This window comes from Grus americana, chromosome 16 (genome assembly GCF_028858705.1).
Source record: "Grus americana isolate bGruAme1 chromosome 16, bGruAme1.mat, whole genome shotgun sequence".
Lineage (NCBI taxonomy): Eukaryota > Metazoa > Chordata > Aves > Gruiformes > Gruidae > Grus > Grus americana.
In genome coordinates, this window is record NC_072867.1 from 14,552,315 (window position 1) to 14,567,480 (window position 15,166).

At 43.8% G+C, this 15,166-nt stretch overlaps 2 protein-coding genes across 13 annotated transcripts in view; one reads left to right on the forward strand and one right to left on the reverse strand.

Annotated features, from left to right (window-relative positions):
- Positions 1 to 1,027: 1,027 nt before the first annotated feature.
- Positions 1,028 to 10,880, forward strand: RNF34 (ring finger protein 34). Of its 2 annotated transcripts, none has more exons than XM_054843812.1 (6): positions 1,028 to 1,200; positions 4,909 to 5,127; positions 6,507 to 6,896; positions 7,241 to 7,297; positions 7,543 to 7,744; positions 9,131 to 10,880. In XM_054843812.1, exons 1-6 carry the CDS (start codon positions 1,195 to 1,197, stop codon positions 9,316 to 9,318), a joined length of 1,062 nt encoding a protein of 353 aa, XP_054699787.1. In that variant the 5' UTR covers positions 1,028 to 1,194; the 3' UTR covers positions 9,319 to 10,880. The 2 variants fall into 2 exon arrangements, with proteins under 2 accessions (XP_054699787.1, XP_054699788.1); XM_054843813.1 differs by lacking the exon at positions 1,028 to 1,200 and adding an exon at positions 1,366 to 1,612.
- Positions 10,881 to 11,014: 134 nt separating this feature from the next.
- The window catches only part of KDM2B (lysine demethylase 2B), a 125,816-nt gene continuing 121,664 nt past the window's right edge, over positions 11,015 to 15,166 (reverse strand). For 9 of the 11 annotated variants that reach the window (XM_054843803.1, XM_054843802.1, XM_054843804.1 and 6 more), the window contains 5 exons: positions 14,285 to 14,448; positions 13,635 to 13,796; positions 13,276 to 13,377; positions 12,732 to 12,950; positions 11,015 to 12,278 (listed from right to left, as the gene is read on the reverse strand). In XM_054843803.1, coding sequence (XP_054699778.1) covers positions 12,097 to 12,278; positions 12,732 to 12,950; positions 13,276 to 13,377; positions 13,635 to 13,796; positions 14,285 to 14,448 — 829 coding nt within the window. In that variant the 3' untranslated portion in view covers positions 11,015 to 12,096. The remainder of the gene's footprint in view (positions 12,279 to 12,731; positions 12,951 to 13,275; positions 13,378 to 13,634; positions 13,797 to 14,284; positions 14,449 to 15,166) is intronic. The other 2 variants (XM_054843805.1, XM_054843811.1) reach the window with 2 other exon arrangements.

The window sequence follows — 15,166 nt, forward strand, 5'->3', positions numbered from 1 at the left end:
CATAAAAGTTTTTAAAAAACAAACTGTACTGATATTTCTTAAGGTGTCTTAAAGCAACCTCTCACATGAGAAACGTAAGAAACGTGCAATTGCTAGTTCCAACATTGAATTCACAAGGCTTTTCTATCTTTTCAGTTGCTTTGACTAAAACTGCAAGCTGTTATTGGGGGGGGAGGGGAAAGAAATTGCTTATTAAATCATGTGTAGAAGTTCATAGCATATCGAAAGCTTGTTGAGGAGCATAAGCATTTCCAAAAAGAGATGACCTGGTTTTAAATTAAGCTATGGTGTCAGAGCAAATCCAGAAGTTGGACTGCATAAAGTATCCGCTCTTGATGCCAGGACTGTGCCATACTCGTGGAAAGTACGTACTGATTTTTTTTTTTTGGACTCAGTTCTTGTATATGACTTGCTCCAAAAATAGATCCTTCCTGCAGAAATTAGTAAAGCTCGCATGCAACCTTTTGTACGGGTAAATTTGATTTGTGGTCAAAATTTATTTTCAGCCGCTTCTGCCGGTTCCTCTTTTTGGCAAAGGCCTCTTGTGCTCTTGGCCCTGTGTGCTCTTATGTAAATAAAGCTTTCCTGAAGACTCAGCTGGGTTTGTATTGTTGGTTTTATTTAATGCAATCTTCTGGTTAAAAGCTTTTGGTTCTTACAACCTGTTATATGCCCCCGTTACTCCACACGTTCAGGAGAAGCTGGGCGGGTACAGCCACCTTCACCTCGGAGGACAGGCACTGCCTGCCGTCACTGTACACCCGCTTAAGTACACAGGAAAAAACCAAACCAGCCCAAAAACATGAGGTAAAAGTTCTCTCTTATTTCAGTGACATCACTATTTACGCACTTACAGCTGTCACTGGCTGCTTCTTTCCGTGTTTGAGGGGTATTTTCGTGCCCCCCCCCCCCGCGCCCGCGGAACCTCCGCCCCGCCAACACACAGGCACTTCCTCTCCTCCCATTGGTTCCGCCCGCTCGCTGTCGGCGGTGGGGTAGCCAGTGGTGTGCGGCGCGGCGGCAAGGCCCGCCCTCCGTGAGGCGGCCCGCTGGAGCGCCGCGCAGGGCGGGGGTCTGCCGGGGAAGGGGGGGGGGGGGGGTTGTCGGTGCCGGGGGTCGCCGCGGCGGACGACGCCCGGTTGAGGCGGCGGTGGCGGCCGGCGCTGGAGTACGAGTGGCGGTGGTGAAGCGGCCATGAAGGTGAGGCGGGGGGGGGGGGGGGGGGGGGGGGGGGGTTCCTCCGGCCGGGAGAGCGTCTTTCCCCTCACCGCGGGGAGGGAGGAGGGGGCGAACCGGCGCGTGACGGGGCCGGGACCCCGGTGGGCCGGGCCGGGCCGGGCCGCCCCTCCCTCCTCTCCTCAGGCCGCCCAGCCAAGCCGCGGCCGCTGTCGCTCCCCGGGCCCTCCCCGTTACCGAGGGATGCCCGGGCCGGAGGCCGCCTTGCCGAGGAGCCCCGGCGCCCTCCACTGACTCAGCAGCCGGGCAGGGCCTGGCGCCGCCGCCTGAGGCGAGCCTCCGCCCCAGTCTCCACACCCCGTCCGCGGTCGATCCCCGCCGGCAGCGGCTGAAGGACTGGCAGGGCTCTGAACGGGACGGAGCCGGGCTCGGGGCGGTGCGTGAGGGTTGGGCCTGTGAGGGGGGCGGTGGTCGGGAGTCAGCTCCCGCCGGGTCGGTGTGCGGGGGGCACGGCAGGGGCCGGCGGGGAGAACCGCTCCGGCCGGCCCTGGGGTTCGCTCCCCAAAGGTGCTTCTCCGTGTCCGAGGTTGTCGTTGTGCATTCGGGTCAGGTCTGAGGGTTGTGATGACCGGGGATCTCTCGGTTCGGCGGGTTTCGAGGGGCGCTTGATCTCAGGGTGGGTGTAAAGACGAAATTTGAGCTAAAAAAAAGAATAAAATATCTTCTGCTGCTCTGCTGTTGGTCTGCTGGCTTTGATAGCACATCCTGCTTGCACAGAGGTGTAAGGAGCAGCATACAGCCTCCCCGCTGCTTGGGGGTGTGTGCGTGCGTGTCTTTCTGAGGTGAAATTCTCATCAGGTTACTGAACACCCTTAAACCCAAAAGCAAGAGCAGAGAAGGTCAAATGCAGTATTTTGCCCTAATAGGTACACAGAGAGAAGATAGCTGATGGCAGCTTGTGAGAAGAGAATATGGAAGTGTTGGCTGTTGAAGTTGGAAAGGCTTTTGGTGCAAAATTGGCAACATTTTAACTAATTCTCAAGGGAGGGAGTTTTTGTTTTCGTGTGTCTCATTTGTGTCTTGGTGCATTTCAGCATGGTCTCATTTATTTTACAGTGTAATAGGAAGAGTCTAGACACTGTAATTCAATTATTGGTTAATGACACTAGTGCTTAGAAAGAATCTACAGCGGACTTAGGTTAAGGAGAGAATTAATGATGCCCGTGTTGCCTTACCTTTCACCTTAACATGACTGAATGCTTGGCAGTAATGTAAAGAGACTTTCTGTTTGATACTAACAACATTCATGTATCAAAAATGTGTAACAAAAATTTCCGAAGTGTATATTTATTTAGTGTCAATAGTGATGTCCGAGCAGTTGTTACAGGCTCTTGAATAAAATAAGTCTGATAAGCAGGTCTTAAGCTATCAAGCAATGGTTGTGGTAGCAACTGTTATGTCCTTTTAGTTGTTGTGTGTCCTGCTGCTGCTGTGACCCCCTGAAAAGACCATAGTCATATAATGAAGCAAGTTGAATTCTGACAGACTCTTTTGGTTCATTGTTTTATTTTTCTGTTATTTTTATGTGGCTTTAAAATCTTTTAAATGTAAAGCTAGCTCATCAGTTTTTAAGAATATATGAAGAATTAGAGTAATGTTTCTGCAACTGACAACTTTCCCTTAAGACAAGAAAAAATTTTTTTCAGAAGTCCCAAGTTTTAAAACTTGGAGCTCTCTTGGATTAAGTTATTGGTTTGCAGAATGTATTTCTGAAAAGTTAATTACTCTTGCCCAATAAACTAGGATAATTATGCATAACTTGTTTTGTATAGAAAAAATGAATATTGACCTGTTTCTACTCTTTATTATTGAAAAGTAGAAAGCAAGTCTTAGTTTGATAGTTTAATGATTGTCATGGAAGTCTGATTACACATCAGGCAAGCTCCAAGCACATGGTGTATCTGTGAGCGCAGCCACGTGCTGGGGATACCTGTGTCTTGGCTGGAGGTCAGGGAAGGGCTGCTGGAGTTCGTCTCCCTTGAACTCCGGTCACAGGAAGCTTAGGAAGATTTTTTCCCCCTATGCATGGGGTGCCCACTGTGTGGAGGTTTCTTGTTATGCCTGGGATGAATTTTGCTCTTGAAATATCTGTAAAATTAGAGTAGTGAATTTAATTTGTTGCATCTATATTTGGTGTTATTACTGCACACAATGTTATTTATGTGTTGTACAGCTTAGAAGCAAAATGGCTATGTTCAATATTTTGCTGTATTGCAACACTTTTAATGTCAGCTCGCAACAGTAAAAGTGAAGTACCAGGTTTGTGTGGTTTGGAAAGATGCTTTTGATGTTCCATACTTAAGGCACTTACATGAAGGTGTTGTAGAACATGTTTGGTTCCATGGCATTGTTTCTCCTGGCTTCTCTCTAAACCAGAGTGAGGACTCTCTTCTTACCTTTTGTGCTCAGTGGTTTGAAAGGAGATGTTCTGGCATATCCCCAGTTACTGTGTGAAGTTCCCACAACTGTAACAGGACTGTGTTCAGTTCAGGGGAAATGTGCAATTTAATACAGAAATTAGTCTAGTTACTACAGGAATTAAAGCACCATCATTACTGAGCTGAAGTGCATGTTCTGGTTGGTTTAGGTTTTACAGCCAGAACTACAGGTCTCAAAAGCAATTATTTTATGTCTTCATGCTTTGGAGAGAGAAAAAAAAAAGGGGGGGGGAGGGGAAAGAGGCTGCCCTGGAATGAAAACCAGAACAGCTCTAACCAGCATAATTAAGAAAAAAAAGTATGAAAAAAATGTTTAAAAGAAGTCGTAGCACTCGGCTTCCTTTCAGAAGGAACTTGATATGACTCTGTCTGCCTTTTTTTTTTTTTAGTAGGTTTCAGTAAGCCACATGACAGTGATTAAACATGTGACCTGAACAACTTGGAGTCCAAATTCCATCTTTAAGTAGAATACGTGCTTTTGATAGAGAAGCTAGTGCTAAAGGCTTTCAAGGATAAAAAGTAGTAATTTATTTATGTATTTAGAATTTTTTGTAGTGTTTTAAGATTAAATTATGTGACTCCAAACTGAAATCCAGTCAATATAGAATAAGTTCATTTAGAGTTATTTTAATTTTTGTTAGACATTTTATAAGGCAACAAAACAGCAGGTTCAGGGAGGTCTTGAAAAACATTTCCCTCTCAGAGAAACTAGACCGTTTCTAATGAAGATTGGTTTGCTACTTTCAAGTTTCAAATCCAGAAACATTTCTTTTTTTAGAGGGAGTTTTACTGTGAGTCATATAAGAGCTGGATTAGTTCTGGAGAAGATCCTGCAGGGGACAGCTCTGTGCTTATTATGATAAATTGTTGTATTGCTGCCTGTCGTTATTGCAAGTTTTGCCCCTCATCTACGAATGGCTGTTAGTCTCTTCCTTCTTTGTTCCTTACCCTTTTTGTGCGGAGCTCTGCTGGAAAATGAGTTATGAAAGTGAGCTCCTTGTGCCTGTGTGATCATCTCGGAAGCAAATCTTACCTACTTTGGTTTGCAGCTGGGAAGTAGAGATTATTGGGCTGTTAAAGATGTTACTGTACGGAATTCCTGGTGCTCTGGGAATTCCCACCACGTGCTTTTGGGATGATGACAGATGGAGTGAAGTACGTTTTCAGTAGCAAATTACATCTCATGTGGGTTTTCAGATATTAATTTTCTTTCTTGTTTTGTGAATGTTTTCAGGCGGGAGCTACTTCCATGTGGGCTTCCTGCTGTGGATTGCTGAATGAAGTCATGGGTACTGGAGCTGTCCGTGGCCAGCAGGCTGGCTTTGGGGGAGGCGCTGGCCCATTCAGATTTGCACCAAATACAGACTTCTCAGCATATCCATCTCCAGCTGCAGCAGGCGCTAACATAGTTTGCAAAGCCTGTGGACTTTCCTTTTCAGTTTTTAGGAAAAAAGTGAGTATGTTTCCTATTATGTAGTATTTTTACTCATCTGAATGAATCTGTAGGCGTGCTGGGAGATGAATGTGTATTTTTCCGTAGATAAGGAAGCCCAAGTCAGATAGCCAGGGAGGGAGGAAGTGCGTTATTCTGAAGTCACAGGAAATTAATGTCAGACAGGATTAGAAGTTAAGAGGTCTCATGTTCATTAATCAGTGACACATTGGATCTGGTCTGACCTAAAAATTAGTGGATTCTAATTTGTTAGAGACGTGTTTTAGCTTCAGAATCTTAAACATTAAAACAAATCTGGTTTTAAAAGTGATACCAAACATAGTGGTTGGGTACTGGAAGGGACAAACTGAATGATGGAAAAGATAAAACCTCACAGTATAGTATCACAGCTTCTTTCTGTGAAATACTTGTGTAATTCTGTTTGTTTCCTAACCAGGTTTAGTTCTGTTAAATGCTACTGCGCTCTAGCAGCCTCTTGCTTCATTTGAGGGAGGTTGGTGGATTAATACAGACAAAATTGAGATTGTTAATATTATTTCTACGTATCATGACTGTCCAGCATCATTATTTTGTCCACTCAGTGATATAATTCTCTGCAGCTCATTTGGATAAATATGAAGCCTCTTTCTTCAGTTTGTGTGTTCAGTTTTCCCCTTCCTACGTGTCTTGTTGTTCACATGGCAAATGCTTTCTTGAAGTAAGGGCTGTGTATGGACGTTTTCTGAAGCTAATATTAATTTACTAAAATCCTGAAAAACTTGAAGAGTTTGGATTTGTTCACAGTGGATGAGATGACCGTTTAAAATCTCCGCTGAAAGTCTTGCCTATTCTAGCTTTTGTATTTTGTAGTGAGTTTTTTGAACAAAGTTCTCTTCAGAAATGACAGCTGGGCGTTTGGGAGTATTTAACCACCATGTGATTCATCACATTTAAGGCCTGCTTTGAATTCTTTGAGCCAATTGAGGAAGAAGTATGTTCTTTAAAGTTTGGGGATTATAATGGTTTTTAGACATGTGAAAAAAGCAGTGACATTTAGTATATTCAAAAGTATTTTAACATACCATAAAATTGACTGGCTTTCAATTTTGTTTATTGTCTAAACTACCACTTGAGTACTTTATTCATTTGTTTATTCATAGTGTTTTCTCATTGAAACCTCAAATCGGCTGACTGTAGAAGCGATGGACTGCCTTGGAACACCTGCAAAACTATTTGACCGGGCAGTTTTCTAGACTTAAATCCTAAAAATCACGTATGTCAAAATCAACAATGGAGACAGTAATAGTAAATTACATAGCCTGGAGAAGGAAAGAGCAGGGTATAGATCTGTTTTCTATTGCATACAACTGAATGGTTATTTATTTCGTCTTTCTCCTTAGCACATGTGTTGTGACTGCAAGAAGGATTTTTGCTCAGTTTGTTCAGTCTTACAAGAGAATCTCAGAAGATGTTCCACTTGTCACTTGCTGCAAGAAACAGCCTTTCAGCGACCTCAGTTAATGAGATTGAAAGTAAAGGATCTGCGGCAGTATCTGATTCTCAGAAACATACCGACAGATACTTGCAGAGAGAAAGAAGACTTGGTGGATCTCGTGCTGTGCCACCATGGATTAGGTTCGGAGGAGGATATGGACGCTAGTAGCTTGCATTCGTCACGGTCACAGACTTCGGGGTTTTTTACTCATCCATTTTCTATGTCTGTATCAGTGTCCTCACAAGGAGAACTTGCAAACAGAAGGGGAAGTGCAGGAAATGGAACACCTTTACGGGTACAATAATTCAAATGTGTTTTGTGGTATAGCATAGCATAGCTTTTTTTTTTTTTTTAGCTTTTTTCTTTTAATAGGTATGCGTGACTTTAAAATAAAATGCCAGTTGGTGCGACTCGGGATGGCAGGAAAAATGGCTTTTGTATCTCTTACCTCAATATAGAAGATTACTAGATAAGCTTACTAGTTTAGATGATAGAGGTGACAAATCAATAACAATTAGTAGCAATTGACACTTCAAAATGTCATTGTTATCTGTGATGAGTTTGGCTCAAAAGAAAATGTTTTAGAAGGGATATATATATTTTTTTTTTTAATCCTGACTAGTTTCATTTTGTATGCAGGGACAAACTGAAACATCTTCTATAAATAATGAAGAAGAAGAGAGTGCAGAAGAGCAGGTGAGATATGAACTATCCAAAGAATGAATTTTTGGCATGTGACCATAAAGTTATTAGATCTCTGTCAACATTTACTGTCACACTGCACTTCTTTCAGAATTAGCCACATTTAGCAATGCATTTCTGCAAATACTTACTTTAAAAAGAATAAAACTTTAGCCAAGTTGCTGCAGCTTAACATAGCACCAGATCTGGTGCTCTGAACTTACTGAGACAGTTAAAACCACACTATTGATATGTTTCAGACCCCTGGATTGTCCAGAAAGCGAGCGAGGGCATCTTTGTCTGATATTTCAAGTCTGGAAGACATTGAAGGGCTGAGTGTTCGGCAGCTGAAGGAAATACTTGCGTGTAATTTTGTCAACTACTCAGGATGCTGTGAAAAATGGGAACTTGTGGAAAAAGTGAGCAGACTATACAGAGAGAGTGAGGAAAACCACAAGACACGTAAGTTTATATTTAATTCTCACTTTCTTAAGACTACTTACTTTCTGGTTTCCAGTAGCTGGTTCTGCCAACAGGACTTGGGTATCTAACTTGGTCTGCTCAGCCGGAACAACTGGAAAGCGGGTTTTAACAATTCGAGGTGCATCTAGAGTAGTTGAATGTGGTTGTAGTGAGTAAATGAAGCTTTCCAGGACTGTGCTGGTTTTTTGAGACTCTTTTCCAAAGCTCAGAGAGCTTAGCTGTCACAGAGAAGGTAAAATTGCACAACTGAGAACCAGCTCTTCAGAGAATGTGAAACTTGGCACCTCTGTGTCCTTTATTAGATTTCACAAGGCATTAGCAAGAGAGCTTCTCAGTAGCTGTCAACAGACCAAAGCAATTCAGGTCTTTTACTGCCCTACAGAATTAAAAGCTACGGTGGCAGAAGTCCAAGTTCAAGTGGTTTGGTCTCAGTCCATGTTCTCATGATAAGGTGGTTCTGTGGCTGCAGCTCAGTGACTTCTGCCCTGTTACACTCAACAGTTGGAGTCTTTCACTTGTGTGACTGTAGTACATCCACAGACTGATTCCTGTGCACAAAGGATAATCTGAGGAACAACTTTTTGATGTCGTTAGCAGCTTGAAAAAAGCCTGGCTGGCTCTTTGTTCCTGCATCCAGCAGTCAGGCTGTAAAGAAGTGGGGACTGTGGTGACCGGGCCTCTTTGCAGCCAGACTGAGCCAGCACATGCGCTGCAGGGACTGTGGTGATCAGTTCGTTGGGGTGGAGAAGGATTGCGAAGGTGGGGGACTGTTAGGGAATGTCAGAACATAGCTGAAGTGAGACCGTCAGTTTGGTCATAAACTAGAATTGAAAGCCTGTCTGAAATAAAGCTTTAAACTTACAATTTTTTTTTTTTTTCCCCAACATGGTCTGAGGGAACATTCAGTTATTGATAGCGGATGTTGTCTATTTGCAATGAAACTTGACAGGTTTTGTTCAGTTCTGCCACCTCTCCAGCCTAAGGCTTCCACTTCTTAGTCTGCTTTGTTACTGGTGTGTTTTTATCTTCTGAGGAAAGTCCTGCCAAACAACATAAGCTCAGAGATGGAAAATCAGCATGGGCTGAATTTTAATCCAACACATTATTTCACAGTCATTCTGTTCAGAATTGCAAATGGTCTCTGAGTTTAAAGAATGAAGCCACTTAGGGGCTATCTAGCTCTTGTTTCTTGGGGTGGTTTCTTTAAGGAATTCTTAGCTGTGGGTTGGAAAAACTATTGTGACCATGTTGCAGAACTACTTCATGCTAAATTAGCTGTCTGTGTGTTTTAGTAGCTGCCTGGGCTAGAACTTAACTGGTGTTCCAGGGCCTGAAGGTGTGACCTCCCTCTCTGTTGGTTTTCAGAGGGTGAGAAGATGCAGCTGAATGACAATGACGATAACCTGTGCCGGATCTGCATGGATGCCGTGATCGACTGCGTCCTGCTGGAGTGCGGCCACATGGTCACTTGCACCAAATGCGGCAAGAGGATGAGCGAGTGCCCCATCTGCCGACAGTATGTTGTACGGGCTGTGCACGTGTTCAAATCTTAAACCAAGACCAAAACTGGATTTTTTTTTTTTTTTTTAGTCACTCTGCCAGGATTTCTGTGGGCAGGAGTGCTGACCCTTGGGGCATACATCAGCTTTTTAGTGCTTGATAAACACAGCAGTTTGAACATCAGGATCTAGAAGTTTGTGAAACATTTTTCTACAGCATACCCAACCCCGCGGCTGGGCAGTACAATATGGTGCCTGTGTGTACAGTAATAGTGCTGCCTGACTTACCTTATCAACCCACAAACTGTTTGAGTCAAACTGTTTACAGCAGTTCTTGCTCTCTTCTGAAGAATATCACCTCTAATTACCACAGTCAGTACTCAGAAAACACCTTTGCTCTACCACGTTAGAGTATTACCTTGTCTAGTGCATTAGAAGCAACGAATATATCCATTGAATATTTGGCTTTTATGTAATTATAGAATGTAACTGTTCTGACACTGTCCCTACAACAGTGTTAACAGTGTAAAATACAACTGTAGAAGCACTGCCATTAACTGTACCTGCACAGAAGCCCTCAAGCAATCCATTTTCTGCCAATTGCTTCCTTCAGAATGTCTGCTGTAACACATGTACTGTCTTGGCCTTTCTTCATAAATGTACAAAACCTCCATCATTTGACAGGGCTCTGCCATGTGGTGTCCAAATACCAATTACCAGGAGGTTTTTAGTTTAGGAATAAAATATTTTTTTAAAAAGGGGGTTAACAAACCATCTTATTGTGGTCCTTAATCCACTCATGCCTATTGTAACTATTACTCTTACGTGTGATGATTGTACTCCATGTGCCGACAGCCTGATGTTACTGTGAATACTAATCAGGGTCATGAAACTACTTGCTGCTAACATGTGGAATGTATGTTACTAACCTTAAATGGGGAGGGCTTTACTAAGGAGAAGGGAAAGGAAATATGGTATTTTTTTTTGTTTAAAACCTCATGTTCACTGACTTTTAACTGAGACCAAGTCACTATTAACTGTGCTACCCCTGGCTGCCAAGTGACCTGTGCTGCTGTCAGCCCCTGACCCAGGAGCCATGACTGCCCTTGTAGGGTGTCCCTGACAGACAGCTTGGCCCAGCACAGCTGAGACAGCATCAGATAAATTCACAGCCCAAAGAGGGGAGGAAGGAGCAGGTCTGGCCCCATGGTTATCCTATTCTTTAAGCAGGGTTGATCAATGAAGCAACAGTTGCTCCTTTTAATTTCCCACATGCTAGCAAAGTAACAGAGATAGGGAGATGTTTTGCCTTGGCTGTAGTACCTCTGCTATGCTGTCACACCTGCTCTTGTCTTTTATGTGAAAAATTAAGCTAGCTTGGAAAAGAGAAAGTAGCTCCTCCTCAGAATAAAATACACAGCTTGAGACATTGCTGGTTATTTTTCAGAAGGGAGCAAACCTCTCAATGGCTTTATTTTTTAGAAGTAACTTTTTAATGGTACTAAATTCCCAGAGTCTCTGTTCAGTGGGTAAGCTAATGAAGACAAACATACCCTGTATGTTATTTTCCATGCTGATCGTTAGCCACACAAGCTTAATAAAGATTTGTGATGGGCTTTCTCAGCCTCAGCCTCTTTTCTCAGCCAGCTCAGGGAGCACTTCAACCTTTTCCTCAAGATGCATGAGTGCTAAACACAACTTCCCCCCACAACATCCCCGCAGTGGAACAGAAACGCACAGAGCCAGCACCTGTTTTTGTACAATTGTTTATACAAATTCAACAAAGGTAAAACTGCATCAGGAAGGTCTACGAAAACAACACCGTACAACAATGGCACTTATGAATGCAGAATTTTACAATCAGGAAATAACCATGTTATAAACCTTAAATGAGAACTCAACTCACACTTCAAAGAAAGAGACGACGTTTGACCATTTATTCTACGGCTGGACTCACTGTATAAATTAATTTTATATTGAGTACAAGAGCTCATGCTACAGAGTGAAACCCTCCTATGTGCAAAAGCTGAAATTGGAATTCTTTAAAATTTTGAGAAAAAGGTGATTTCTATACAGATAAAACTTGGCAAAGTGTTTTACTTCAACTATAATTTACACCTTATTTCCACAACATGCTTATGTCACTTCTGAAGTATACAAAGCAGGATATAAACTTCCATTAAAACATGCTTTAAGTTGAAAGTATTAACCTACTTTTCCTGACCTGGGCACGTTTGTAGATAGATACTGTCTACGAAGTATAGGTTAAGTTCTCGCCTACCATAAGTAAAGATAAAAATTGGCAATCAAAACCGAAACACTGGTAATGCATTCAAACATTGCATAAATAATTTTTAAACAATTTTTGTACAAAAATAGTTCTGCATAATGTAAGATGTAACAAAACAAAACGTGTTAAGAAGGCAGAAATGCAGTGTATGGTCCACTTTAATGACACCAACTTTTTTTTTTTGTTGTTTTAAGAAATGAAAAGCAGAAATCAAATTTACACTACCAAGCACATGCTGTGGTACTTTAAATAACAGTATTTCTTGGAGATCAGTCGTCTTCCGGGTATGAACAATTATCATCAATAACAGTCGCCTTATGAATTTGCATAAGAGCCAGTGCAGGACATCCCAGGTAGACTGAATTAGTGGCACAAGTTGAAATTCTTATCATGGGTAGTTTCACGTTGTTCTCTCCTCGACAAGAGTTGTAAAATCCAATTGCGGTATTTTCCAATATTCCAAGATCCCAATTGAAAATAAAATCCCTACGTGTTCTCAGTCCCGACCCCCCCTTGCCCCAGTATTTACACGTGTCCTTTAACTAACTCAGTTTTTGCAGAAGTTTTTCTTCCACTTGCCCAAACTGAACACTTACTGACATCTCTGCTATGAACTGCTCACAGCCTTCTTTTGTCACTTGCTTGCAGTACCTCAGGTCGATCTGGCAGATGTTTCCACAACGTTTGAAGTAAGACAGGCACTGGTCAGTAACCTTATTGCAGTCTGCCGGAAAAATACAACAGAAAACCCCAAAGGGGGAGAAATTTAACAGCGCATCTCAGTTTGTTCTCCATCACAAGGACGGTTTATCCTGACCGTGGCAGGTCCCCCTCGCTCCCCCACAATCACCCCGCCGGCCCCGTCTCTGTGACTCCGTTGTGTAACGGATGAGATAAAGCCAAGCACGCCAGATGCGCGGCAGCCTTGGAAAATCCCCCGCGGAGGATGAGGGGGGTACAACGCACAGCTCCTCAGCTGGCGCCGGGCCCGGGGAAGGGCCGGGCAGCTGCAGGGTTATGTACGCAGCAGCACGTCCGGCTGCTTAAGCGGGGTCCTGGCAGGGAGGTTACACCGGGCAGCGCTGGGCAAAGCCAGCCCCGCTGACGAGCAGTTCACACAAGTCTAACGCCAAAGGGCAAGTCCCGCCCTCCCCATCCCCGCGCTTGCATTGCTTACCTGATAAATTAATTTCTGTTAACGAATCCCGCGTGGTGGTTCCAACTGCGGTCAGCAGGTTAATAGACTGATCTGTCACGTGATTACAGTAACTAAGATTGAGTTTGGAGAGCAGAGGCATGTGCCTTATGATCAGCCGCAAAGAAGCATCTGTGATATCCAGGCCAGCCAAACGCAGCTCAACGATGTTCCGTAGTTTACTCCGGTTGTCGATCTGACCTGGAAAGCAGAGGCAACAGGTCACTCCCAAAAATCTCACCCCATGTTGCAAACATCTGCAGATCTATATGAAATGCACTGTGACACACAACACTGCTGCCCTACATCAACTTCAGACGCTTTGGCCTGTCTGGAGCTTTGGAGGGGACATCAGCAGGAACACTCGTCTATTTTTGGAACAGGCACGTGGACAAAGCCACCTCCTGATTTCAAAACAAAAGGGATGAAAGTAACTGCAGGGGCCCAGCAGAATTACAACTCGGGAATAAGCAGTAGGCTGTGCAGTGCATGCCAGAAAGCAGATCTGATTTGCTCAAAATTTCACCTGAGCTGAGATCCGGGCGAATGTGGCATGACCCACAGAACTGCTCCTTCCCTGAACTGGAAGAAAGTGTTTCCATACTCTCTAAAGTACACCCGTTGCAGCCTGAAGAGAAGAAAGTCAGACAGAAAACCAGCACAGCGGCTCAGATGACTGTTCAGCAGCCAGAGAACATCACTTGTTACCCAGTGGCTTCCAGCAAGGAGGTGTTGCGAGTCGCTACTTTGAACACCCCGCACATCAGCAAAGCCCAGAACCCCGCCGGTGCTAGCTGCAGGGGTTTCTGCCCGTTTCCTCCAAGGGGGACTAGCAGCAGAACATGCCACTCGACAGGTCTCCTGTGTGCTACTCCCGCCTGTTACCTGGCCGGTTATCTGTGGGCGGTGACAAGAGGTCTCTCATTTGTGCGTCTTTCAGGCCTTCTGCCCACTGCACGTCCAGAGTTCGTAGTAAAGGACAACTGGAACTACAAAGTGCTGACACTGCTATCCACGAGCACCCTGACAACAGCAGGTCTCGAAGACCTGCAGATACAGAAGAAGTTGGAGCACGCGGCCTACCCAAAGACATTCGCAGCGATGTCTGCTACCACGTGCGGGTCGTGTGAAGCGCAGCGCTGCTCTGACAACCACCCCAGCGCACCAGGGCCGGCAGGGACCCTGTCAGCCTCCTCCCACCCAGCTCTCCACTTCTCCCACCATCCGGAACTTCATTACTGTGGGTGAGAGCAGATCCCCGCCACCCCCTCCACTAATCATGTTGGCGCAGGCACTTTCCACAACAACATGACCTGTTGACGAAGACCTGCCCTCAAATTAAGTTTACCTAGCACATCAATTAGTCACAACATAACTAATTTCGGGCCCATTTTAACCCCCCAGTGCTTCATTCCTACATTTCTACTCCTCTCCTAGGACACCCAGATCCCTGCAGATGTTCCTCAGAGATTGCAGTTTAGATACAAACTAGGTTGCTCAATTCAGAGAAGTGGTCAAAAAGATTCATCACTTACCTGGCAGTCTGTTGATAAGCCAACTCAGCTGCTTTTTAGATATATTTGTCCAGCTAAGATCAAGGGTTACAGGCTGTCTCCTAATAATGCCACTAAGCATAAGTGGAGTGATGGATTTACAATGGTTTAAATCTATTTTGGTCCATAATCTTTTGTCACAGCACCTACCCAAAAAGAAAAAAAAGCCAACAGCACTTAATTTGGCACTTGTTTTGATTTCTGCAAGACTTTAAAAGGTGTCATTAAACAGCAGGGAAAACTATAGCATTTAACTGAAAATAGCAAAAATAAGGCTGAGCAATGCTAAGATAAGCACAACAATGTTGTTACGTAGGTTTGAAGTTTCTCCATCAAATATATCAAGCAATAAAGCATGGGATTGTTTCCACAGAATTGCAAGTGTCAACAACTTCAGATCCCATTTTAAGTTATCACAGCACTTACTAAAATCCATGTGCTTTCCTTACTTAAAACGAGTGAATTTTGTAAGACAGATCACCCCTCTCCTGTTCTGTGTGTTTGTATTATTCCTGTCTACATGGTTTATATGTTTTTATGCTCTCTTTATGGTTCTCTAAGGGCAACAAGCAAGAAGTCCTAATGAACATGCAAGATTCTGCATTTTCTCTTTTTTTTCCCATTAGAAAACACTGCACAGATGTGGAAAAGGCATTTACCAGCTTTCTGTGACACCAAGACAACCACGGAGGAGGCACTCCCCACACATCATCTTGCACCAAATTATCAACCCCTCAACCTTTCTGCCATTTACCCAGTTTGTTACTAGACTGCTAGAAAGGAGTCTCTGTTACAACCTGCTCATCAGTGTGCACGTTACAGTTGAATCCGAGACGATAACCAACAAGAGATTTCACTGCCAGT

Bases quoted from the DNA above. Each gene is read 5' to 3' on its own strand.
- RNF34 (XM_054843812.1), top strand. The intron at 7,298-7,542 runs GTGAGATATGAA...GATATGTTTCAG, and splicing joins AAGAGAGTGCAGAAGAGCAG to ACCCCTGGATTGTCCAGAAA. The intron at 7,745-9,130 runs GTAAGTTTATAT...GTTGGTTTTCAG, and splicing joins TGAGGAAAACCACAAGACAC to AGGGTGAGAAGATGCAGCTG.